General features: G+C 39.7%; 1 protein-coding gene across 1 annotated transcript in view; it reads right to left on the bottom strand.

The window, feature by feature from the left end:
• The window catches only part of COL25A1 (collagen type XXV alpha 1 chain), a 530,955-nt gene that overhangs the window by 124,501 nt on the left and 379,417 nt on the right, over positions 1–27,037 (bottom strand). The window contains exons 8-10 of the mRNA XM_017347366.4: positions 15,542–15,601; positions 13,880–13,987; positions 10,251–10,286 (exon numbers count right to left, since the gene is read on the bottom strand). Coding sequence (XP_017202855.2) covers positions 10,251–10,286; positions 13,880–13,987; positions 15,542–15,601 — 204 coding nt within the window. The remainder of the gene's footprint in view (positions 1–10,250; positions 10,287–13,879; positions 13,988–15,541; positions 15,602–27,037) is intronic.

Raw genomic sequence — 27,037 nt, 5'->3', positions numbered from 1 at the left:
GCAATTCCATAAAAATTATCCATTGGCTGCACTTTATAATTTATACTTTCTCCCTTCTGCCCCCACCCCTACCCCGACCCCCACAAGCCTTTTCCTTGATAGACCAGGGAATGGAAAAAAAATTAATGAAATTTTCTGACACTACCAATGTTAGCACAAATTTGATTGAGGTATTAATTACTTAAACAGGATGCAAACTTTTTAAATGATGTGCTTTAGGATGTCTCTTGGGAGGTGTTCCAAGGCAAGTTCTGGTTGCCTGCTATTAGGAAATGATGTAGGGGGCGGACACAGTTCCTGTTCTGTCCCTGTTGGCTAACAGTAAAATCCAAGTTCTGAAAGCTGCTGGTCATTTCTAGATACAAGAATATACAACAAGCTTCTGGAATAAAAAACACAGGGAACAAAGGGAGGTGGTCCATCTGCGAAGGGTAGGATAAAAGCCACAAACTGTCAAGGCATTAAAAACATTTTTTTAAAGAATTTTTTCAGGACTTAATAAAATTTGGACAAACTGAACAAAACACTTCTTAAAGTCTGGCTCCACAGGGAAGAATGTTAACACATACACTCTCACTTATGGGGCCATGAAACACTAGTGCCAGACATTCTTAAGGGTTTGATCTAACAAACTTTAATTACAACTTTTTGAAAGATATTAATTGGCTCAAATGTATCACAAGATCATCAAATATATGAATTTGGTTTATAAAGAGTAAGAGGAAATTTGAAACAATGGAAATTTATCTTAAGAAGGAATCATTTACTATATATTTATATAAATTCTGTGTTTACCTTGGACATTTGATGTGGGAAGGCTAAGAAACAAACTCTAGCCACTGCTACATATCTGTCTGGAGTATAATTCAAGTGATACTGTATAAGATTCAGATTTCATAGCTTAAGTGTATGGAAATGCCAACTACAAACTATGGGAAATATTTAGAGTATGAGAGTGTGCCGAAATGTTTTCAATATAAAAGTCAGTGATGTGACTGAAGTGGGTGTGAAGGGACAGAGCATCAACAAGAGCAAGATAGCACCGAGATGCAAGAGCCTCATCTCTTGTTTCAAGTCTTTCCTGGAGACTGCCTTCTGTCACAGTTAATCATTTATTTTTTCCCAAGCAGCCCATGTCATCCATCTCCTATTAGTCTTTGCTCCAAGTTTTTAATCATTCTTCAAGTGTCCACACTCATAACTCACTTCCTTTGCAAACCTTTACCAATGTACCCAGACAGGGCTTGTTTTTACTGTTTCTCTAGCACATTTCATCTGACTATACTATGCTTTACTATAATAATGCATTTGTAAATCCAGTTGACTAGGCAGCAACTTCCTCAGGTCACATATTTTACATCTTCAGCACCTAGGTTAGTGCCTAACAAATTATTGTTGGTGAAATTGAAACAGTGATTAAATATAAAAGTTATTAAATTCCACTTACCTATTCCACCATTATTTTACCAAACATCACACCCCTACAACTGCAAAGAGCTCCTATTTTAAGGCAGTTGTTTCTGTTCAAATATCTGGGGATTTTGTTTCAATAACATCACTTTGTAATTTCTACTATTTGAGCAAGTCCCTCTAAAATCTAGAGCCTATTGATAAGATGTTCTGTTATTGTATTTATTCATGAATGCTAGATGAAAGAAGTTCTAAGTGGATCGTTACACTTTAAAAGAAAATTCCTTCTGACTTCCCTATCTCAGATGCTAACTTTTTGTAGAAAATATTAAACCAGGGTGATTAATTTACTATTGTCATTTCTCAAAATCATGAGGCTATGACCTTTTTAAGGGAGGTCTCGTAAAGCTCAGGAAATTAAAGAAGTTATACATTTTTCTCACCACTTGACAAAACCCAATGCTGAATATTGAGCATTAAGAATCACTAGCAGACGAAAGACAGATCGAGGTATGTGGAAATCTACGTCCTAATCAGGTTCAAAAACAGACTCTACCTCACCTCTCACCAGATATCCACAGTTGAAATGAACTCATTCCATCCCTTCTAAATATTTAATAAATTATTTCTTATTCTGGAACCCAAATGGAAATGACCCAAAAAGAAAGAAAAATTAACAGGCCCCTCTGCCCTCTGTGATTGCACATACTTCCCTTGTGTACTATAAAGGGGAGAAATTTATGGTTCACAAAAGCCTATCACCCTACACAACACTCAGTAAAAAATATTTCTATTGAGTAATGTTAAGTGCTTTTCCTATTTTAAATCAACAATGCTCAGAAACACTGGCTGCTAGAATTTAAATATCCCATGCTCCACAGAAGGTCTTAAATTTAGAACTATAATATATACTCAAATACTGTTCAGATCTGTTTTCTATCTAGATAGATCAATGCTGTCAAATGGAAATTTTTGCAATGACAGACACATTCTATATTGCTCAATGCAATAAGATAGTCACTAACCCATATGACTATTGGGTACATGAAATGTGCGTAGTGCGATTTTTAAGAACTTAATTTAATTTTAATGAACTTACATGGAAACTGAAATTGCCATATACAATTTGTATTACTGAATAGTATAGACTATAAAACATATAAGACTGCAATTAGGTGAATTGGACTGTAATGTGCCTTTTCCATTGCTTTGTGACCCTGGCCAAGTAGCATTTTTATCTGTAAAGTGATAAACTAAGTGATTCCTAACATTCCTTCTAAATCTTTTATAATACGCTTAAAAAATAACCACATCATGTGACTAGAAATTGATGCAATTACTTGTCCGTTGCCAACATGAAATTATCTTGTTTAATACCATGCATATTCATGAGCACTTACATACTTCAAGTTCTCTCTAATACATGAATAAATATAAGAAGATATAAAGGAAAAAGTAATTTGTCATTGTTTTTATCCTGTCTAATCTGTTGGGTGCAATGACATCAGTTGGAAGAAAACTGTAAAGCTGATTTCTTTATATTTATACCTGATTTATTGATTCACTTCATTCAGCTTATCAAATTCTCTAAGTACCAACAGCTATTATATGATGTGATAAATGCTGTGGATGAGGGGAAAGCAGTTTCTAACTTAGCTTGTGGGAATGTGAAAGAATGTGTGTGTGTGTATGTGTGTGGATGTGTGTAGTTTTCTCAAAGGAGGTGACCAAGGCACAAGTCTATACTTTGGGCACTAAAGCCCTGAACTTCTCTGACCCAATGTTTGAGCTCACTTCAAAGACTGTGGGTTGTCTCTTTCCTAGGTCTGCTTTTCCTGAGAGTGAATCACTGGTGTACACAACAACCAATTGGAAAAGGGCACAAAGAGGGGGATATTTTGAAGGACATGGGAAAGATCATGAAGATCCAACAACCCGAGTCCTACAGAGTTGAGGAATGGAGGAAGGTGTGGGAGATACAAGAATCAGGCCAGGGGCTGAGACTGGAGCTGCCTCTGAACGCACTCTGGGCCACATACTCTGACTTTGTACTACAAGGAGGCAGAAATTCTGGATATAAACTTTCCAAATCTTTATGAGACTAAACCTGTGAAGATTAAGGGATACAGTCTATTTTACTTAGTTTATTAGCATGGTTTACAGCTTTTCAATATTTAAACATTTTATATAAGGACTTACATTTGTCCTCCACTAAAATTTGCCCTAAATCTGCAAATATAAATGAATTTAAAAATAATTATATTTCATTTTGAAAAATTTCTTCTTCATCTAATGGTGAAACATGAAAATTTTATGAATTAATTATTATTTTATTAACATCTTCAGATAAGAGGTATGTATTTTCCTTCAACATAGCTATAATAGGTCAGATTCTAAAGTTAACAGAAATTATACCTAGAGAAGTTGATTATGTTCCAAGGAGATAATTTTTAAAACTTTCTCCAATTAAAACATATGAGTGTTGATATTAACACACATAACAATAAAAGCAATATGTGTCTGTGCATCTATAATGAAGAAATAGTAGGATGATAGGACCGTTGAAAGTGGACATCTCTGTTTAGATGAGGATCCTAAGGCATAGATCCTTTTTTGTTAAAGAGTTTTTCTCAGTGATGTTATTTCTTTTACATGATCCAGAATTATGGTTTTTAAAAGAATTTTATTTATTTGAAGGCAGAGAGAGAGACAGAGAGATACACAGAGAGATCGCCCTCCTTTTCCATCTTCCCCAACAGCTGGGACTGGGCCAGGTCAAAGCCAGGAGCCTGGAACTCATTCCAGCTCTCCTCCATGGTGGTAGGAACCCAAGTACTTGGGCCATCACCTGCTGCTTCTCAGGCAGTGTATTAGCAGGAAGCTGGAACGGAAGCAGAGGTGGGAGACTTGATCCCAGGCACACCAGTGTGGGATGTGAATATCCCAAATGTGTCTTAACTTTGTGCATCACAATGCCTATTTTCAGGTCTAGATATCTTAATTTGTCTAAAATAATATAGCTTATTAGACCTCCAACTGAAATAATGTAAATATAGTTAACAACAGAGCTAATTCACATTTTGTTTTCATTAGGAAAAACAAAATAGTATAATGAGAGAATACAGAGTCACCTACTCTGTAGGTGACTATCTTTCTGCACTTACATGGTTTGATCATACTTCTAAATCACTGTTGAAAATGTTCCTCCCGGGGGCCAGTATTGTTGTGCAGCTGCTTGTGATACCAGCATCCCATAGTGGAATGCAAGTCCATGCCCCAGCTACTCTGCTTCCAGGCAAGGTTCCTGCTAATGCACTTGGGAAGGCAGGGGAAGATGACCCAATTCCCTGCACCCATGTCGGAGACCAGGATAGAGTTCTTGGCTCCTGGCCTCAGCCTGACCCAGACCTGGCTGTTGTGGCCATTTGGGGAGAGAACTGCTGGATGCAAGACTGGTATCTCTGTCTCTGTCTCTGTGCATCTCTGCCTTTCTAACAAACAAACCAACAAAAATGCTCCCCCCAACCCACCCCCAGCAAACATTTTGTTTCTAGGAGACAGAATTAGCTTGAAAAGTAAGTCAAATGTTCTTCTCCATTACCATACTGGTACGAACTTTAGGTACCTCTAGAGAGCTCTGTGCACACAACAATCATCACAAGGAGTCCACAGGGCATCTAGAACGGACAGCGGGATAGTAGCAGGGAAAATGGAGATATCACTTGTCTACTCTCTCCAAGTCCATTTGGAAAACAAAACATCACAGCCATGGACAACCACAGAGGTGGGATGGGCTGTGTCTGTGTGGTGTTTATATGTACTTCATGGACAATCAGATTAATAAGGACAAGAAGGCATTAGAATTGTAGTTAAGGCATCCCAGCAGGCAGAATACACAACAGAAGTACATGTTTTACCAAACCAGACTTCATTGTTAAAATATAGTCTAATAACTACAGTAAGATGATGTTCATCATTTTGGTTATTTGTGGTTTGAAGGTTTGGGGTTTTGCTTTCTCTGTCAGATCAAAACCAGGGAGAAAAGTCTACTATTGCCTCTGAAATATTGTCTGCCATCTGTTGATTAATATAGCAGACAGATCAAGTTCAATTAAGTGAATGGGTGAGTTTTATCTACCTGTAGGATGGCCATACATTACAATTGAATATATTTAAAGTAAAGCTTTGAATATCAGTTTTTCCAATTTTAATTTAAATGAAGTAGGAACAATAATCTATGCTTATTCTATTAACTAACATTAAACACAATATTATGCTCACTTGACCAACATGCATTAAATGTGTTTGCAGGCATAATTAAACTAAAAATATCTAAAAATTCTTCAAACACAAGTCCAAATTTTACTTTCAGGGATGAATAGTAAAATTTTTATGAATTTTGAACTCTTTCATATGCATACATATACTCTGAGATACCACCAGAGTCCAATGAGTAACTTATAAATTATTCTTATAATTCAGAAAGAGATGAATGGTTATATTATTTACATATACTTGGGGGGAGAAAGGCAAAAATAATGTTTTGAGGGAAAGAGATATGATCCATGAAATCTAGACACTTTGGACCAAAAAAAAATAGTATTCAGGAAATTGGGGATAGCTAGTATATTTTTAAAAATACTGTCTTTCATATACTGCATTTGTCAAAGAAAGAAATAGTAAACATCAAAAGGAAAGATACTTCCAAAATACTATTTAAATAACTTTAAATGTCTGAAGAACTGAAAGATACCACCTGTATTAGGATTCAGAACTTCAGCACTTCCAATTTCTGCCCTTGGTTTTATTCTTGATTCTCATTTTTAAGACTGGTTCTTTCCGTATTTGGACAGTGTCAACTTTAAGCTCAAGATTCTCCTAAATCTCAAACTGAACTTCTCAGAAAACCCGAAGGTCACATTCACAGAACAGATGCAGAGCGGAATTAAATGAATGGGGCACTGCATGAGCGGCAGCTTTTCTTTTTTATTCTATCATAGATGTGGTTAATCCTCAGATGATTATTTTTGTAATATAAACTATATATCCTGGATTATAAAAACTAATTCCTTGACACACTCTGTAAATGCTTTTGTAAGAGCTAATTTTAGATTGTTTCTAACTTCATTTCATCATCAGAGACATGCTACATTTATAAAAATTCTCTGGTGCCTCTTCAGAATCTCTTGTATGCAAACAGTCTGTCACAACACAAACTAACAAATGTTTAACTAATGTGGAAAAGAGAACGGTGATATTTATTATCCTGCTTTTTTAGTGTTGAGTGAGATGGGGAAAGTTAGGACAAATTGATAATATAAGATGATGTGATGTACAGGATAACAAAATGTAGGACAAAAACAATGAAGTGCACTATTAATTGCCAAATTTGACATGCTGTAATTTAATTGATACCTATTATTCAACTGTTATTACCCTTATATTTCACAGAGTAGCTTTTCTGAATGCTAATTTATAACACCTGCCATTTGTTCTAACAGTAATACTTTTTATTTTTGCAACTTTTTGTAGTCCATAAAACATTTCATATCAGTATTTCACATCAGTGACTTAGGTAGAAATAGGAATGTACCTACCCTTTTTAGATAGGTAAAACCAATCACAGACCACAATCATATTCTTACATATTTCTGAGAGTAAACTGATATACATTTTCTCCCCACCAGACCTGGAGTTAAAACACACTCATGCAATTTGAAAGAAAATTTCTAAGGACATTTTTTCCTTTGTGAAAATTGCAATTATATTTCCAGCATTCTCTTCTCTCTTTGAGATAGGTTAAAATATACAGGTGTGATTCAAATTAACAATCAGAAAAAAGTAGTGTTTTAAAAAATGATGGGCTTTCTGATTACAGAAATATTTCATGTTAAGGGAATATAAAATATAGAAATTCAGTTTGCGGGAAGAGGAATTAGGGGATTACATTGTTTTACAAAAAAACTCTGAATAAGATTGTTTTAAACAGCAAACTTCCCCAGCACATTTAAAATATGTTGATTTATGAAAATCTGATTCATACAAAACTTTACAGGAATACATCTGTTACATAAATCCATGCTCACCTGTAATTTACTCTAGAGAGAATGACTGAGTGATAATAATAATAACATACTCACATAGTTCTTCATTATATATTTTAAAGTTCTTTCCTCTAATTTATTGCTTTTGTCTTTGGGAACCTTCTAGGGCAGGCAGAGAGCATATTATCCTTTCTTTATGGATGAGATATTGAGAGGTTAAGTGACTTGCCCAAGGTCAGACAGGCATTCATTCATTTACTGCTCTGAGTGATGTAGTTTTCACAGAGTCGTCAAGGAAGTAAGCTTCTTCCTCCTCCCCCCCTTTTTTTTCTTTTAGCCAGCTGTGAAGGCTATTAAAACAGCTGGATGATCTCACAAATACAATGCTGAATGAAGGAAGCCAGACACCAATGTGTACATACTGTATGATTCAATTAATACAAGATTCAAATGCAGGCAAAACTAATCTGTGGTGACAGAAGTCAGAATGGTGGTAGTTACCTTCGGAATGATGGCTGAAGAGTAAAGGGAGGTTTAATAACGTTCCAGTTGTTGACCCCAGGTCTATGTAGTTATGTGCACTTGTGGAAATTCACCAAGAGATGCACTACCATTTGTCTGCTTTTCTTTATATGTATTATGGAAATTTTCCCTTAAAATATTTTATAAAAATAGTTATTTTTAAATGTACCTTAGAAGATCATTAAATATACATATCCTTGGAACATATGTGATTTCAATTAAGTTAACCTGTATTTTATAAATAAGAATTTGAACAGAATCTCAAGTTTAAAGAGAGAAAAGAAAAGGTTTATAGAAAAAATATCCATTATTAGGGCTGGTGTGGTGGTGTAGCAGATGAAGTTGCTGCTGGTGATGCGGGCATTCCATCTGGGTGCCAGTTTGTGTACTGGCTGCTCTACTTTCCATCTGGCTCCCTGCTAATGTGCCTGCGAATGTAGCCCCTGCATCTGTGTGGGAGACACGGAAGAAGCTCCGGTTCCTGGCTTTGGCCTGGCTGCGGCCATTGTGGCCATTAGGAGAGTGAGCCAGTGGATGGAAAGCCCTCTCTGTCTCTGTAACTCTGCCTTTCAAAGAAACACATCTTACAAAAAAAAAAAAAGTGGAAAAAATATTCAATATTATATTCAACTGAGGAAGTGCCTATATGAAATGGGAAACTGGAACAGAATAAAATGATGCAATTTACTTAGGACTAGGTCAAACACTCATAACCAATGATATCAAACTAGGGATTATGGGAAAATGAGATTATGTTGTTATTCATATAGCATATCCTAGAAAGAAATTCAAGGAAGAGAATACAATTTAAAAATATACCCATTTCATTGTAGAATACTGTATATTAGGATACTATGTTGAGCACTGGGGTACAAAGCGAATGTCAATGCCAAAACTCTGGGTAAGAATATGCAGAGGGGAATACTTTTGAATCATTTTCCGGGGTAGAAATTACAGGTGTGTTCAACTGCTTATAGCAATTTCAAAATTTATATTGTAGTTGTTCAAGAATTCTTCATACTCTATATTCCATAATGCTAGGAAGTTATGCACTACTTCTAAGCAAAGTTACCCCCGAAGACAAATGTTTAATTTGTACATAGAATCTTTTAAAAAAAAATCCATTATTGTACCAAAAATTATCTGTATAAATTATCTATCTTGGGATTGTAGGCCAGGAAGAGAGAGTTCCAGGTGGTGGGTCAGATGTGGTCCCCACGTGCTTTTATTTCACGAGATCTTGCAACAACAGCTCTATTTGCAGCTAACTGGGTGACTTTCTCCCGGGAACTGCTGAAGGCTTCCCATGTAGGGAGAAACCTTTGATCTTTAACCCATATGCACATTGGTTTCAATTCCTGTTATGCTCCTGTATATCTGTATGACCTAGGACCTAGCTAAATTTTTTTAAAAGTAAATTTTATGCCATGCTGCATATCACACAACATGCAGAATGGATGCTTTCAAACTTATTATGCACCCTGTGCAGTCTCTGGGCCCACATATTCGACTTCTAGGGGGAGCTCAGTGAGCTGTTCTCTGGAATTTGGGTCACTACAGAATTATGCTATTTCTCAGTGGTTCTCATACCATAAAGTATATTATAAAGGCAGCTTGAGAGACAGAGAGAAAGAGACAGGCGGTAATAGATTGAAGGCATCTGCTCTCCAGGGTTCAGCAGGCTGACCTAACATCTTGTCTACTGGCAAAGGATGAAGAAACATGAGGAACTGGGACTTGTATATCTATGGGGAAGTCCATGTGGAATCATTTCATCATCGTTTTTTAAGTGACTGACATTCAAAGGGCACAACTCTCTCCCTCTCTAGGTCGGACTTTTCAACAACAGAAAAATTCCTTGAATCACTGGACAAGGTTTTATGCTAATTCACACTTAGCCACGCCTGAACACTTTGAAAAAGCATTTCTATTTGAACTAATAAGCATATCCTTAATTTAATTTCCATTACAACCTCACTGCTTAAATCACATTCCCTCCTTTGACCTTCAGCAGGGCCACTCTCCATCCTCCAACCAGGGATCTACCCTTTTCTCTCCTATATCAGTTCTGTACATGTGTAGGCTGGTGGCACTCAGTGTGTAGTAGAACTGCCATATTACTTTTTAACTCCTGCTCATTTCTACTTTCTTGTTATTGGTCATGACAGATACATATGTGTCAGGTAATCTTGACCATAACTTTTAATAACCTGATCTTCCATTGTTTTTAGCATTGAAAATGATAAACTGAATATGATAAATTGAGATACTTGCCATCAAGCCTTGTTCTCCTGGTTTCCCTGGTTCACCCTTAAAAAAGAATAGAAAGAATTTTAGCAATGCTATGAAAATTGGAAATAATTTCAGTCATAATTTTCTTTTTCCTACTACTCCCTGGGGTACACAAATGTTAACAATGTTTTTTTCAGATTAGATAGAGGAATATAAATATAGCTAAACTGAAAGACAACTGATATTCTTTCTTCAAATGAATTTTTTTTTAACTTTTATTTAATGAATATAAATTTCCAAAGTACGATTTATGGATTACAATGGCTTCCCCCCCATACCGTCCCTCCCACCCACAACCCTCCCCTTTCCCACTCCCTCTCCCCTTCCATTCACATCAAGATTCATTTTCGATTATCTTAATATACAGAAGATCAGCTTAGTATACATTAAGTAAGGATTTCAACAGTTTGCTCCCACACAGAAACATAAAGTGAAAAATAATAGATGATTTTTTTAAAATGATGATGAAATCAGATCAGACCTATTGTCATGTTTAATCCCAGTGAGAGTCAAGTTGGGAGTTAATAATTTCTTTTTTTTTTTTTTTTTTTTCACAGAGGATCAGTTTAGTATGCATTAAGTAACGATTTCAACAGTTTGCACCCCCATAGAAACACAAAGTGAAATATATTGTTTGAGTACTCGTTATAGCATTAAATCTCAATGCACAGCACATTAAGGACAGAGATCCTACATGAGGAGTAAGTGCACAGTGACTCCTGTTGTTGACTTTACCAATTGACACTCCTGTCTATGGCATCAGTAATCTCCCTATGCTCCAGTCATGAGTTTCCAAGGCTATGGAAGCCCTCTGAGTTCTCCAATTCTTATCTTGTTTAGACAAGGTCATAGTCAAAATGGAGGTTCTCTCCTCCCTTCAGAGAAAGGTACCTCCTTCTTTGAAGACCTGTTCTTTCCACTGGGATCTCACTCACAGAGATCTTTTGCCAGAGTGTCTTGGCTTTCCATGCCTGAAATACTCTCATGGGCTTTTCAGCCAGATCCGAATGCCTTTAGGGCTGATTCTGAGGCCAGAGTGCTATCTTCAAATGAATTTTATAAACATTTTAGGATTCATTAAAATTAGCCTAAGTCACCATGTCCTCTTTAAAATGAAATAAATATGATGACCTGGTGTCTTGCTTGTGAAAATACAGAACTTTCATAGGTAGGACAGAAATGTAATTGCTTTAAGTGTTAACAAACAATAAAAGGAACAGGAATTGATTGTGTATAATGGTCTTTTTGGATCAGTGATGGCTAAAGTAGTATGTTTCATTATAATTCATAGAAAAAATTCTGCTAGATCATACCATTGTCATCATTTTCTAATATTCAGATTAATATGGAACTGATTACCATGTTTTATTGTCATATTATATTGTAGTGCCAATATATAACGATTTTCTAGGCCTTTAACATAAGTACTTCCCAGTTCATTTTTATAAATTCTTTTTGTAGTGGTTATGATAGCCCGTACAAGTTAACTGAGAACATATGCAAATTATGTTTGTGGAACTGACAAAAAAGTTAGGGGGCCAGCATAATGGTGCAGCAGGTTAAGCCACTGCCTGCAATGCTAGCATGCCATATAAGAGTAAGTTCCGGACCCAGCTGCTCCATTTCCAATCCAACTCCCTGCTAATGCATCTGGGGAAGCAGCACAAGCTGTCCCAAGTATTTAGGCCCCTGTCACCCATGTAAGAGAACTGAATGGAGTTTCAGGCTTCTGGCTTCAGCTTGGCCCAGCTTTGGGCATGGATGCCATTTGGGGAGTGAATCAGTGGATAGCAGACCTCTCTTTCCCTCTCCTTCTGTAACTCTGCCTTTCAAATAAATAAATGAATCTTCAAAAACGTTGACTTCTTCTCTATGTAAAACATTCTTTATTTCAGGGCCAGCGATGTGGTATAATGTGTTAAACTGCCACCTGCAACTCCAGCATTGCATATGGGAGCTGGTTAGAGTCCTGGCTGCACCTGGGAAAGCGGAAGATGATGGACCAAGTGCTTGGGCCCCTACACTTACATGGGAGACCCAGAAGAAACTCCTGGCTTGGGTCTGGCCCAGTTCTGGCCATTGTGGCCAATTGGGGAGCGAATCAGTGGATGGAAGGAAAATTTCTCTCTCTCTTTTCCTCTTTCTCTCTTTCTATAACTCTTCTTTTCAAATAAATAATAAAATAAATATTTTTTAAGATTGATTTATTTGAGAGAAAGAGCTACAGACAGAGGGAGAGACAGAGAGGTCTTCCATCCACTGGTTCACTCCCAAATGACCATAATGGCTGGAGCTGAGCGATCTGAAGCTAGGAGCTTCTTCTGGGCCTCTCATGTCGGTGCAGGGGCCCAAAGCGCTTAGGCCATCTTCTACTGCTTTCCCAAGCCATCGGCAGGGAGCTGGATTGGAAGTGGAGCAGGTGGGACTCTAACTGGTGCCCACAGAGATGCCAGTGCTGTCGGCAGATGCTTTAACCCGCTGTGCCACAGCACCAGCCCCATCTTTTTTTCTTATAAGTGATTTCTGTTACATTATACAATGCCCCATGACCCAATTTTGTGCCATCAAACTGATTTTAACCACCTTATTTGATGAGACACTAGTGGTATCTCTGTTGGCAACCAGTACCATATTATTGACATTTGACCCATGTTAGTAACTATGCATTGAGATCACTTTAAATAATTTCTATTAGTAAGTCTTACATTGAAAGGACAAATAATAACCAAACCATATCCACTAATGTTTTTTTTTCTTTTTTTCTTTTTTTTATTTTATTTTTTGACAGGCAGAGTGGACAGTGAGAGAGAGACAGAGAGGAAGGTCTTCCTTTGCCGTTGGTTCACCCTCCAATGGCCGCCTCAGCCGGCGCGCTGCGGCCGGCGCACCGCGCTGATGTGATGGCAGGAGCCAGGTACTTCTGGTCTCCCATGGGGTGCAGGGCCCAATTACTTGGGCCATCCTCCACTGCACTCCCTGGCCACAGCAGAGAGCTGGCCTGGAAGAGGGGCAACCGGGACAGAATCCGGCGCCCCGACCGGGACTAGAATCTGGTGTGCCGGCGCCGCAGGCGGAGGATTAGCCTATTGAGCCGCGGCGCCAGCCCATATCCATTAATGTTTTAACTATGAATTTTACTGTTCCTATTAGCAGTTTTTTGGTCAAGTCATTTACAAGAGATTAAATATTGGGAGTTTTCCCTTCTTTATTTTCCATAAACAATGAGACTTTATTCTGTCTGCTACTGATTCTTTGGAAAGTATTTTTAATCTCCCACTTCATCTATCAAACTCATCTCCCAATTATGGCAAAGGCATGGATGCACCTATACTAGGGAAGACACAGGGACTCCTAGGCATCTGCGGTCGTGAACATCTTGAGGTTCACCTGAAAACCACCTTGGTTACCATCTCCAGGTCTGTCTTCTGAGTGGCAAGGTGGAATGCTGCTGGGAGTGCACTGCTTGGCTTGGGGACTTTCCTTTCATCCCATTTCTTCAACCCACTCCTGACCCCTGAGCATCCAGCCCCTGCCACCCCATTCCATCCTTGTTCTCAGCCCTTAATATTCAACAGAAATGGTGAGAACAGCTGATCCAAAAAGCAACTCACGGGTACTCCTGGCATTCCACGGGGACCATCTTTCCCTGTGTCCCCAGGTGGCCCTCTTGGGCCTGGAGGGCCTGGGGGTCCTGGAGGCCCTGCTTGTCCTTGGTCACCCTGTAATGGAGAATGGAACAGTTCAATAATAAACATGAATGATCAATATCCAGGTCTTCTTTTCAATGCTTCAAATTTGTACTATCTAATTCCACATTTATACTAAGAAAAGAACCAGAACCACCAGAAACATGAAGCCTTGTAAGGCAATTTGCCTGCCAGCAGGGAGCAAATACATATTCATGCAGGCTGAGCTGAGTAGATGCTATTAAAAATCAACACAGTGCAGGAACCACACTCACAGCTCTTAGAAATGGTGTGTATGTTATCACTATATTCACAGCTCCAGTTAAACTTTCACATAACTTTATCCATGACAATCCTGCATCAGTAAGATTCACCTTGTTTAATAAAATGCCTGCATTTATAGTTTAACAAATGTGTTTAGTTTTTCATAACCTCCAAAATTAAGCATATGAGGCTCCTGCGATATTGCTTAATAGTTTAAAAACTTCCAAAGTTAGAGAGCCTAGAAACTAGATTTATTATAGGTTGCAATTTTTTAATTAAAAAAATTAAATGGGCTCTCTATGTCTTTTTCTTTTGGTACTTTCATATACATTTAAAAAAATGCAGGCTGTTAAACATAATTTTTTTCTAGGATATTTCAAAATAAACACCCACCCCACCACCCATGCTCTACCCATGAGAGATAAATGGCAAAGCAACAGCACCCAGAGCAATAACTGAATGTCAAGAAGAAATCAGAATTCAGCAAGAATAAGCACTACCTTAATCAGGCGGCGTTTAATGAGCTGCTGATCAGCAGAGAGAAACCCATGATTGATTTTAGGAAACACCATCTGATCAATCAGGTGAGGTCAAAGGTTGAAGTTCAGAGATGAGAGAGTTGAAGAATAGACATCAGAAGACCACAAGAAAGAAATAAAGATATGCACATTAGATTTTAAATGGCCATTAAACAAGAGAACTGGCACTTATGTCTGACATCACCCTCTGGCTTGCCTTGAAATACATAACTGTGGCAAGATAGTGAGACCAGAATTGTAGTTAGAAACGAATGCTTTTTTTGTACCCCACCATTTATGCTATGAGTGTTAGATCTTTTTAATGTACTATATTCCCAGAAGCAGGCAAGTGGGTGCAGTCTGCGTTCTGCACCCAGAGCAGAGAGTCCAGAGACAAAGTGCCAGTTCCATTTACATCAGACTTGTCAACCAGCATAATGTGGCATGAACTTGACTGCCATTCTACTGATGCCCAATGCCCAGAACACTTAGGATTATTTCACTGACAAAATAGTATGACACCACATGACACCATGGAGGTGTGACAGGATCCTAAGTGATTATGTTTGCCTCTCTTCAATGTACCTGTTTGACCCCAATATCCTCCTGTTGAGTATGCACAGGACAAACCCTCTTAATAATGTTTGACCTCACTGATGTACGTGAGGTCCCAAGTTCCCAACACAGTCACATGATGTGTATGATGAGAGGAAGCAACCGGGCTGGGCAAGGCATTGAATTGTTCCTGCTCACTCTTATGCTGATTGCAGCTCTGACTGCGCAGGTATGAGTGTCAGTCACAAACCTTGACGGTGAGGATCTGATTACTGTGCAGGGCAGCGACTGTGGGGAAGCCTGGCAGACCCTATGGACACAGCACAGCACCAAAACAATACAACACAAAACGTCACACAGACATTTCACTGGTGGACAAACAAAACAAGCATGGAATTAATGCCTCCCTTCCCTGGCTGAAGTCTTGCCTTGTTTCACACACTGTAAACAAACTTACACACACACAAGGCCTGCACACGAACCAGCAATGTCTTAAAACGTGGTAAGACTGAGAACTTGTTGTAACCACTCCTTGCGGCAGGTACAACAGAATCAGCACAGTGGTGTGAAGAGTTTGAGGCTCAACATTTCTGCACCCTTACTAACAGAATGTTAGTACAAAGTGGGCTAATTCCACACTTATAAACCAATACTGTTACTGTTCCTCTATTGACATTATGCTCACAGCTCACGACGTATAACACATGCACTACAGACAACAACAGGGAACAGAACTTTGCTATCAGAAGTCTTCCTGAGGATAAACACAAATACAGTTTACAAAATCTAGCCTTACCACCCACATTTCAAAATTTCTCTCTCCAATCAACTGGTCAATCTCATGTCTCTCTTGTTTCGGAAATTCCTAAAGAGGTGGTGGGTGGGAATCTGTCTCTCATAAAATGCGGATTTCACGTCAGGGGGATTTATGGTCACACTCTGCAATAATCACTTCTGTCACGTAACTTTTCCAAAAGAACTTGACAGTTCACACAACCCCCTACAGCAGAAAAGTGGTTTTGAATTCCTCATCCAAGGAGAATGGGGGATGTTTTAGAAACTTGTACTTCAGACCTTGTACAAACATCTTCCCAGGAGTTATCAGCTGGGTAGGTCTGAGCAGGAAACTTTGCCTTCATTCTATTTCTTTTCTAACAACATGTGAAATTGGAGCCTTTTATTCCAATTTTCTTTTAAAACACAGAACATCTTTATACCACACAAATAAACAACCTCCACAGCAGTGCTTGGCCTCAAGTTTCCAAGGCTTCTCTCCCCCCCCCCCTCCCCACCCCCGAATATATGTTGAGGATACTTTTGGGAAAGGCCAGAACATTTCTAGGTTTTTAATTTTTATTAGTTTTGGAGGAAATTTTTCTGCCTGTTTCCCCCTTATTTGGGCTATTTTTTTCTTTATAAAAAAGCCAATAAAATTAGGATTACAGTAGGAAGACATTTGTTCAGCCCAGATGCCCTGCACTCCTGTTCTTTAGAGTGAGTTCTTCTCAGGGAGAAAGGCAGAGGAAATCTCATCTCTCTGGCAAACCCCACTGATAAGGCGGTTAAGTGGCTGAGTATCGAGGTGACCTGTGTCCTCTTTTTTCTCCTTCAGTAAAAGGCCTTTACACGTAGACCCTGCACACATTCAGAAATTCTACAAGTTGGAAAGCAGATGTGTACAATTTGCTTTTGTTTTACTATGGAATATGAGTTTAAAATGTTATTAGATGGTAATGTGCCAGCATCTTCCCATCTGTGACTCATTAGCCCTGTATTACACAGTAAGAATTTTATATAGAAACCTCATATTTATGTAACAAAGAACAAAAACAGATAGCAACGAGAAGTGTATAAGGGATCAGAATCTTGATTAGTGGCGATAAATCATAGTGTCACTTGAAACAGGATTATCTAACAAAATAATTCTATATTAGAAACCTTTTAACAGCACATATGTTGGACCTTACAAATGTTTTGAAATTTGAATGTATAAATAAGTCACTTCTATACTCATATCTGAGAATGGCCAGTTTGCTGTTTGATTATATTTTCAAAATTCTCAAAGCACTGTAACTTCTTGGTTTGGTTTCCAGTCGCTGAGATCCAACAAAGGAAGTAGACCGGTAATTATCACCCAAGAAAGATCCTTTTCCTCAAACACAAAATCTCCACTGGAAGAAGCTGATCATAACATCTCTCAATCATTGTAACTGTGAAAATGTTGCCATATGTGAGTGCCTACAGTTACCATTCACATATTTCTCTAGTGAGATAGGCAAAAGGATCTTAGGAGTTTACATGTAGCACAGAAAAAATGGAACAACAATTGCACAGCCTGGACTGTGCTCTCCTAGATTCTGTGCTCTCCAACACGGAATAAAGGTACCCTTCGGAGCATGGACAAGTGTCCTGGGGAGTGCTGAAAGGCAGGAACAGATATAGAACACTTACCTTGAGAGTCAATTTTCATTAATAGTAAGTCATTTTAAACATTTTATGTGAGCAAACGTTGCTATGTTATGAGGGTAACATGTAGAATTGCATAAATTTTTAAAAATTTCACCATTTGATGGTAGCAATGAAACCCATCTCGGAGGGGCTACATTCAGATCACAGGCAGATGCTAACTGTGTGCTCCTGGCAGGAGTCCCTGCAGGGCTGGCTGAGAAGCACTGGTGCTGAGTACTTAGCAGCAGGACATGGCCTTGTGCAGGCACACCTGCCACGCTTTCCTAGCCGCTTACACACAGAGTATACTTTCTCATTAACTATGAAATCCTTCTCCCCGCCCCAACCCAGTATCATTAGTCATAGTCCTCACTACATAAACGAAGTAGACGTATTTCACTTGGTTTTACATCTCAGAACATTGCCTGGTGAGCAGATGGCTTGAGTGGGTGTGGAAAAACTACCGAAAAACATGGAGAAAGAGTCCAGGAATGAGCTGAAACACTGAAACAATTTGTATATGTCTTTACCATCAAGAATTTTAGATTATCAAGAAACTGGGTGTCCATGATGTAAAACTACACTGAGAAATCACATTTTTCTCTGGAGAACATCAACACTCAGGGCAGCCTCAGGGGTCTTCATGGCATTTTGTAAAGGAGGTTATGTCTCAGGACCTGTGTTTGGACCTCATTATCAAAGGGGCACACTTCCTACATTAGCTTCTGCTATGAAGGATGCAAACCTGCCTCAAGGAGTTGTTGAACAAATAATTCATAAGAAATGTGTCTAACTTCTCAGAGGTCATAAATTCAAGATGTTATAGATATTTCATTATCTGAATATACTGTAGTAAGAAAATTTTGCATTTAGGCAAAAACATTCATTAAGGCAATACTAGAGGAAGAAATTTATTCTGGGGGCCGGCGCTGTGGCGCAGTGGGTTAAAGTCCCAGTCTGCAGCACTGACATCCCATATGGGCTTTGGTTTGAGTCCCCACTGCTCCACTTCTGATCCAGCTCTCTGCTATGGCCTGGGAAAGCAGTAGAAGATGGCTCAAGTCCATGGGCCCCTGCACCCGCCTGGGAAACCTGGAAAAAGCTCCTGACTTCGAATCAGCTCCGCTCTGGCCATCGTGGTCATTTGGGGAGTGAACCAGTGGATGGGAGACCTCTCTGTCTCTCTGGCTCTGCCTCTCTCTATAACTCTTTCAAATAAATAAAATAAATCTTTAAAAAAAGAGAAATTTATTCTAGTACTTCCAATTCCTGCCTTTGTATTTATGCAATTTGTGTTAATAATAATTTCTTTCTACTGCTTTTATAAATACTAGAAATCTTAAAAATTGACCAACACTCAACAGTATTTAAGAAGGACCTTTTGTGCAACACTTACTGTGCAAGGTCCTGGGATTGAGTGAAAAGACTTGAAGCTCACAGTGTTTAATAACTGGTGAGGAGTGGGGTGGGGAAACAAGAAGCTACAAGGAAAATAACAGGTTTCAGGAGCCAGGGAAGACTTCTCAAGGCAGGTGAGCGAGGAGCTGGAGATGCAGAGACCATCCAAGAAGATGCTACAATAGTCTAACTGTGGAATTGCATCCTGGACCTAGAGCAGGGACAAGTCAATGGTTTCAAGTGATACTGCAGATGTAGAATTCACAGGACTTAACAATATGTCTGAAAACACGAGGGAGAAAGAGGAGCTGAGAATGGCTCCAGGTCCCCAGCTTGGGCCTTGGAAGGACGGCTGAGGGGAAACTAGAGAAAGCATGGTTTTCGGGGGCAGGTGATGCTCCCTGATGATGAATTGTGCTAGAGATTTGCTGAATTTGAGCTGCCCATGGACTGCCAAAGAATGGCAGTTGAGCAGGTATATAAAATTGTCAGGAGAAAAATGAGAATCCCTAGTCATAGGAGTACATTACGTTAGCTAGGGGAACTGAGAGAACAGACCAAGGAAAGAAGCCTTGGAAAGACCTAGATTTGAAGGATGAGCAGAGGAAGAGTAAAAACTACAATGAGGATTAATATAGTGGGTGCAGAAGCAGGAGTAATGCTAGGTCTTCTCACAGACATTCTATGCAGCCAAATAACTCAAGTGATACACACACTGCAGTGGTTATTGCTTCATTAATTAAGCAGAGTAAGTGATCCATAGTGAGAACAGGTTAAGGATGGTCAATGTCATTGACGATGAGTGCTCACTGATAAGCACAGCGAGTGTACTTGAGGTTGTAGAGGTACAGAAGAAAAGATGAACAGTTTTGCTATCAAGAGTCAAACATCCCAAAGCACACTGGAAAAAAAAAGTTATGCTTAGAAATGAAAATCCCCAAGTTTCTGTATAATGTACACAATCGTGCGTCTGTTTGCACAAAATTATCATCCATTACAACACAACCATTGCTGTAGGCAGGTGTGAAGCAGAAACAAAGCATAAATAAAGATTAATATTCCTAGAAGTTGATAAAGTGATATACAGCTAAGGGAGACCAGATGAGGAAATATTACAGTAGGATGCAAAAATATTTAGGTAAAAGATTGAGTTTAGTTTAACAGCAGAATTGTTAGAGGGGTAAATAAAGAAGACACTAAGAGAAATTTGCTGTCCATATTACAGTAGATGGTATAACTTCTCTGTCTGAATAAAAAAATCAACTTTATGAACTTAAAATAGTTAAAAAGAATCCTATGGGCAACAAAATAATGTAAGATTTGGAGCCTATGGAAATCAAAATTGGTAACTGATGGAAAAAAGACTGCTTTATTGGAAGTATTAATTACAGAAAGAATTAGCCGCCTGTTGCTGAATGTTTTCAGCTGGCTCAAAAGTTAATTTCCTTCTTTTTATAGATGTTCTACGTTTCATTCAGTTATTTTTTTTACCATAAATGTTAAGCTTAGGGGTGGGCATTTGGCACAGCACCTTAAGTCACTGCTTGAAATACTGGCATCCCCTACTGGAGCACTTGGTTGGAGTCCCAGTTACTTCCCTTCCTACCCAGCTTCCTGCTAACAGGCACCCTGGAAGGCAACAGATGATGGCTGAAGTACTTGGGTCCCTGTCACCACGTAGGCGACCCAGACAGAGTTTCGAGCTCCTGGTTTCAGCCTGGCTCAGCCTTTGCTGTTGCAGGCATTTGGAGAGTCAGCCAGAGGATGGAAGAATTCTGTCTCTCTGCCTTTCAAACAAAATGAAAATAAATAAAAGGCTTTTTAAAACTGTTAAATCTAGCATTTATCTTTTTTTTAAAATAAGGTTTATTTTATTTATTTGAAAGAGGGAGAGAATGTGCTGGTTCACTCCCCAAATGGCCATAATTGTCAGAGCTGGGCCAAGCTGAAGCCAGGAGCTCCCAAGTGGGTGTGGGGGCCCAAGGACTTCAGTCATCTGTTGCTGCTTTCCCAGATGTATTAGCAGGGAGCCAGACTGGAAGTGGAGCAGTCTGGTCTCAAACTGGCACCCATATGGGATGCTAGCATCACAGGTGGTAGCTTAACCCGTTATACCACAATGCCAGCTCCATAAAACTAGCATTTATCATTTGATACATAATTGATAATGGTGAATTTATTTTTTTAAAGATTTATTTATTTATTTATTTGAAAGTTAGAGTTACACAGAGAGAGGAGAGGCAGAAAGAGAGATCGATCTTCCATCTGATGGTTCACTCCCCAGTTGGCCACAACGGCCGGAGCTGTGCCGATAGGAAGCCAGGAGCTAGGAGCTTCTTCCAGGTCTCTCACGTGGGTGCAGGGGCCCAAGGACTTGGGCCATCTTCTACTGCTTTCCCAGGACATAGCAGAGAGCTGGATGGGAAGAGGAGCAGCCAGGACTAAAACCAGCGCCCATATGGGATGCCGGCGCTTCAGGCCAGGGTGTTAACCTGCTGCGCCACAGTGCTGGCTCCGATAATGGTGAATTTCATAAATTATCGGGAAGAGAAAGATAATACTGTAATCTCTACATTTTAAAATGTCATGAAATACTATAGCAACTAAAATGCTAAGTAAGTAGAGACAAACTGCAAATGACCTATGACTAAACAGAAAGATGGCAGGTACATTTTAACACTGGCAAATGCAAAGTAAAAGAAAAACCCACCTAAATGATACCTAGAGTGAGAAGAGCTCTACTTGATGTATATGGTCTATTAATGGATTCCAGGGTTTGCTGAAAAGTATTCCCTAATGACAGACAGCTAAGAAAGGCCAATAAAAGATGAAACCCCATGAAAAGAAGTAGGATTCCTGAAGAAGTGTTGCCCTGACCTGACAAAACCAGGGAAGTGTAGACACAGGATACAGGGAGAAAAATAAAACAGCAACATGGTCTGAGAACATGTACAAAAATAAAATCACGTTGAATTGATTTACAGCAACTTCATGGCAATTGGATCAATGCTATAATCTCTAAATGAACACTAAGGGAAATAGTCTTGTCTTAGGGTTTCTTTTTTTTTTTTTTCTTTCAAGATTTATTCATTCACTTCTAAGTCAGAGTTAGAAGGGGAGAGAAACAGAGAGACAGACATGGATCTTCCATCAGCTGGTGCATCCCACAGTTGGCTGCAATAGCCAGAGCTGGGCCAGGCCAAACCCAGGAGCTTTATCCAAATGTCCCACGTGGGTGGTAGGAGCCCATCTTCCACTGCTTTCTCCAGGTAATTAGCAGGGAGCTGGATTGGAAGTGGAGCAGCTGGGACATGAACTGGCACCCATATGGGATGTCAGCACTGCAGGTAGTGGTTTTAATGCCATGCCATGCCAGCCCTTCAGGTTTTTTAATAACTGCAATAACTAATGACATTGGTAATGATGACAGTAGTAACAGTGGTCAACACGCAGTTGCTGCTGCTGTGTGCCAAGTATTATTCTGAAGTTTTATAAACACTAACTCTTTTCATCCTCACACCAACCACATGACAGGCAGGGAATCTGAGGCATAAAGATGGTAAGGGGTTTTTCCCACCTCACTTTAAGCGGCACGGCCACGGTTCATACCTGAGGCATCTGCTCCAGAGTCTACTCTATCAGCTGTTAAATTCTCTATAAATTCTTCACAGCCACCCCTACATTCAAGATTTTAAAGCATGCTACCATAAGCAAGGCAATATTTGGAGGTTGAGATTAGAGAGATGAACAAGTTAGACCTTGCCCAGTCCTCATGGAGCTTAAAGCAAAACTAAGAAAGGCAGAAATTAAACAAGGAACTTCAAGTGTGGCTGGGACATGTTTTACTATATTTAATTCTTACACTTTTATATTGTATTTTTCCATTTCCTTTGCTCTTTCTCCTCCCAAATCAAGCTCTCAATTGGCTCTTTGCTTACTGCCTCAGAAGAGGCATAAGGCAGAATGGAGACCAAAACTTAGTACCAACATTTCTAAAAGCCAAAATCATCTGGTAAGATATTCTGCTAAACTGGCAGGGGGTAGGGGGTGTGTGGTCACCAAGAGCAGAGGAGATCTGAGCCCTGCTTCCCATCAGCCCCTTCAGGAATGCAACCACAACGCAGAGAATAAGTGGGTATGTGACATGTCCAAATAGATGGGACTGCGGGCAGCCCTGCAAACGGTTCCTGTGCCGGGAGAGTGGCAGCGTTTCTCGTGCTCTGCAGATGCGGCAGTGATCCGTGGTGGCTGAAGGCCATGCAGTCCAGAGAGGCCACGCTGCCTCCCCAGCTGCAAATCATGCATTAATCAACAAAGACCAGGGCTTGGGGAACAGTCCTCAAGGAGGGAGGAAGTATGAGAATTCCAAGGAGACTGAAGTCCGCTTCTTTGGTCGGCTCAGAAGAGTCAAGGGTGGGATTCAGAAATCAAGGTTATAGAATGTGATCATTTTTCTCCCTGAGTTGCTGAGTTGAAATTCCAACCCCAAAAATGAGGATGATGACTGTTAACAAAAGCTTTGTACCTGTCCGGAGAGGGCATCTAAACCAGGTCAGATGGTCAGGGAGGACTTCCCCAAGGACATCACATTTGAGACTTCTAGAATAGAAGCTCTTGAGACCTTTGGTGGCTGGCCACTCTGACAGGTCACTGACACCTCATCAAGATGAGCACTGGAACCAGACAGAAAGTGTAGTTTCCTTTTCGTGAGACATCTGAATCAACCCTTGGAATACAGATTAGGTCCTGTTCTAGAACTCTCCCTTGAGACCCAGACCTGGTTCATCATTTGGGCAAGGTCAAGGTAAGGGCACTGGCAAAGACCATAGGTTTGAAATTATTATGGGAAGTCAGTTTGAAAAGAACAAGAGAGACATTCATTCCTTCATGTTAACATGCATTTCCTGAATACATAATACAGTGAAAGGAGCTCTAGGAGTTTAGATCTAGTTGGGAGTGAAGCTGTTATATTAATTCAAATGGAAATTCCACCAAATTAGTGCTTGACTAAGGAAAGCCATGAAGGTTTTTAGATAATTAAAATGCTATATCATATGTGGTGCAGCAACCCTGGCTATGTTACAAAGAGACATTAAAACATCAAGTGACAATCCATGGTCCCTTATCTGCAATTCCAAAATCCAAGTCCCTGAAGAGAAAATATTTTTTCATAAACTTCAGTTTTTTGTTTTTTTTTTCTTAAACTAAGTCTACAGCAAATTCAAGTGATGACAAAAAACTTACTTGAACAAATATGAGGCTATTTATGGTCACTACAAATCCTTCTTAGTGTGAATGTGCATATGCGCCACTGCAGAATTTGAGGCTTTGATTACAAGGTGTCTCAGGCCTCTCTATGGGTGTCAGACAATATGCAGTATATGAACAAACTTAAAAAGATTTATTTTTTTGTTTGAAAGACAGAATTATGGAGAGAAAGGAGAGACAGAGGGAAAGAAGCCTTCCATTTGCTGGTCACTCCCCAGATGGCTGCAATGCTGGGACTGGGCTAGGCTGAAGCAAGAAGTCTGGAATTCCATCCAGGCCTCCCACATGGGTCGCAGGGGCCCAAGCACTTGGGCCACCTTCTACTTCTTTCCCCCATGCAATAGCAGGGAGCTAGTTTGGAAACAGAGTAAGCAGGACTCTAGCTGGTGCACATTTGGGATGCCAGTATCACAGGTGGCAGCTTAACCCACTTTGCCACTATGCCAGCCCACAATTCAGCTTTCTAATTACTAAAAATTCTAAATTCTGAAATACATTTGACACTGAGAGTATCTAGAAGGGAATGCAAGCCTGGCTCAAAGTTGGTAACAAAGGGCCTTTAGCAGAATTAAAGGTTATAGATAAAGGAATAAATTATAAAATAAGGCAATGAGTTTGATTTTAAACAATAACATTTGTTCATATATGCTTGTTTGAGCAATGTTCAGGTTATATATGTGGCAACCTGAATCATATATTGTAATTTCTGTCGGCTCAGAGTAATTAAAACTAAATTTAATTTTATAATTTTAGATGTTAATTATCACTAGCTTGATCAGTTGTTACCTGGTATACATCTTTTAATGAGCACATTTATAATTATCACACATAATTTGCAAATAATTGCAAAAGAAAGCCTGTAAAAATTTTGTTCTTTTATGAGATTAAAAAAAAATGCATGGGAATGGCATTGTGGCTCAGTGCATTAAGCCACCATCTGCACCACAGGCATCTGGTCCAGCTCCCTGCTAATGTGCCTGGGAATGCAGAAGATATCCCAAGTGCTTGGGCCCCTGCCACACACTTGGGAGACCCAGATGGAGTTCCAGGCTGCTGGCTTTGTCCTGGTACAGCCATGGCCGTTGTGGCCATTTGGGGAGTGACTCAGTGATGGAAGATCAGTCTGTCTCTCTGCCTTTCATACAAAATTAAAAACTTAATCTTTAATTTAAAAAAAAAATAATTCTCTAGAAGTCTTGTTTGGAACATCAGTTTGATTACCAAACACTGACCAATATTTTACATAAGCCTCTGTTTTAAAAAATAATGCAAAGGCAAACTTTAATTCAATCTCATCTGAATTTTATGCAATGTACATTTGACACACAGATTTTGAAGTGTGGAATTCTAACTAAGAGTCTTAATCCTCAAGGAATCTTCCTTCTGCAATGGTGCAGTATTACAATACAGTGCAGGAAACAACAGTATTTTTGAAATCTACATTTTGGGCGTGTGCTGTGGCATAATGGGTAAAGCTGCCTGCAGTGCGGGCATCCCATATGGGTGCTGGTTCGAGTCCCGGCTGCTCCACTTCTGACCCAGCTCTCTGCTGTGGCCTGGGAAAGCAGTGGGAGATGGCCCAAGTCCTTGGGCCCCTGCACCAGCATGAGAAGACCTGGAGGAAGCTTCTGGCTCTTGCCTTTGGATCAGTGCAGCTCTGGCCACTGTGGCCAATTAGGGAGTGAACCAGCAGATGGAAGACCTCTCTCTCTGCCTCTCCTTTTCTCTCTGTGTAACTCTTTCAAATAAACAAATAAATCTTGTTTTTCAAGAAAAGAAATCTACATTTCTATGAAACATAGGGTACTCTCTAGTTGAAGTTGCCAAGTCAAGGACTGTCCCAGTTGCTCCTCTTCCAGTCCAGCTCTCTGCTGTGGCCCGAGAGTGCAGTGGAGGATGGCCCAGGTCCTTGGGCCCTGCACCCACATGGGAGACCAGGAAGAAGCACCTGGTTCCTGGCTTCGAATCAGCGCAGTTTGCTGGCCGCAATGCGCTGGCCGTAGAGGCCACTTGGGGGAGTGAACCAACGGAAAAAGGAAGACCTTTCTCTCTGTCTCTCTCTCACTGTCCACCACTCTGCCTGTCAAAAAAAAAAAAAAAAAAAGAAGAAGAAGAAGAAGAACAGAAACAGTCTACACCTTGGAGAAGAGACACAGCACGGATCAGGGGAGAAGAGTGGTGAGAAAATAAGGAATTCATTAGCTGAAAGGGCACCAGATACTGAAGGGAAAATAGTTACTTGCTCAGTAGAATCTAAGAATTCAACTTTTGTATTTTTTATGCTGGGAGCGAAACAAAATTGTCCTGCTGTTCTCTAAAACCTTTGTTTAGTGCTCTGGCTTAATGAGTATTTGCTACTTTTGTTTGATATTAGATTAAGTTGACTCAAATTCCTTGGGTCTGTACTCTTTTTTCTTGTTCCAGCAGAAGAGGCAGATGGCAGGAAGCCATCCCATAAAAGAGCTGATGAGAGGGACCAGCACTGTGGTATAGCAAGCTAAGTCTCTGCTTGAGGTGCCAGCATCCCATATGGGCACAGGTTCGTGTCCTGGCTGCTCTTCTTCCTATCTAGCTCCCTGCTTATAGCCTGGGAAACTAGCGAAAGATGGTCCAAATGCTTGAGCCCTTGCAC

The sequence above is a fragment of the Oryctolagus cuniculus genome, chromosome 8 (assembly GCF_051225735.1).
Source record: "Oryctolagus cuniculus isolate XC-2025 breed Fujian yellow rabbit chromosome 8, ASM5122573v1, whole genome shotgun sequence".
Lineage (NCBI taxonomy): Eukaryota > Metazoa > Chordata > Mammalia > Lagomorpha > Leporidae > Oryctolagus > Oryctolagus cuniculus.
Note: the sequence above shows the minus strand (reverse complement) of the source record. Positions and strands in the feature narration are given on the sequence as shown.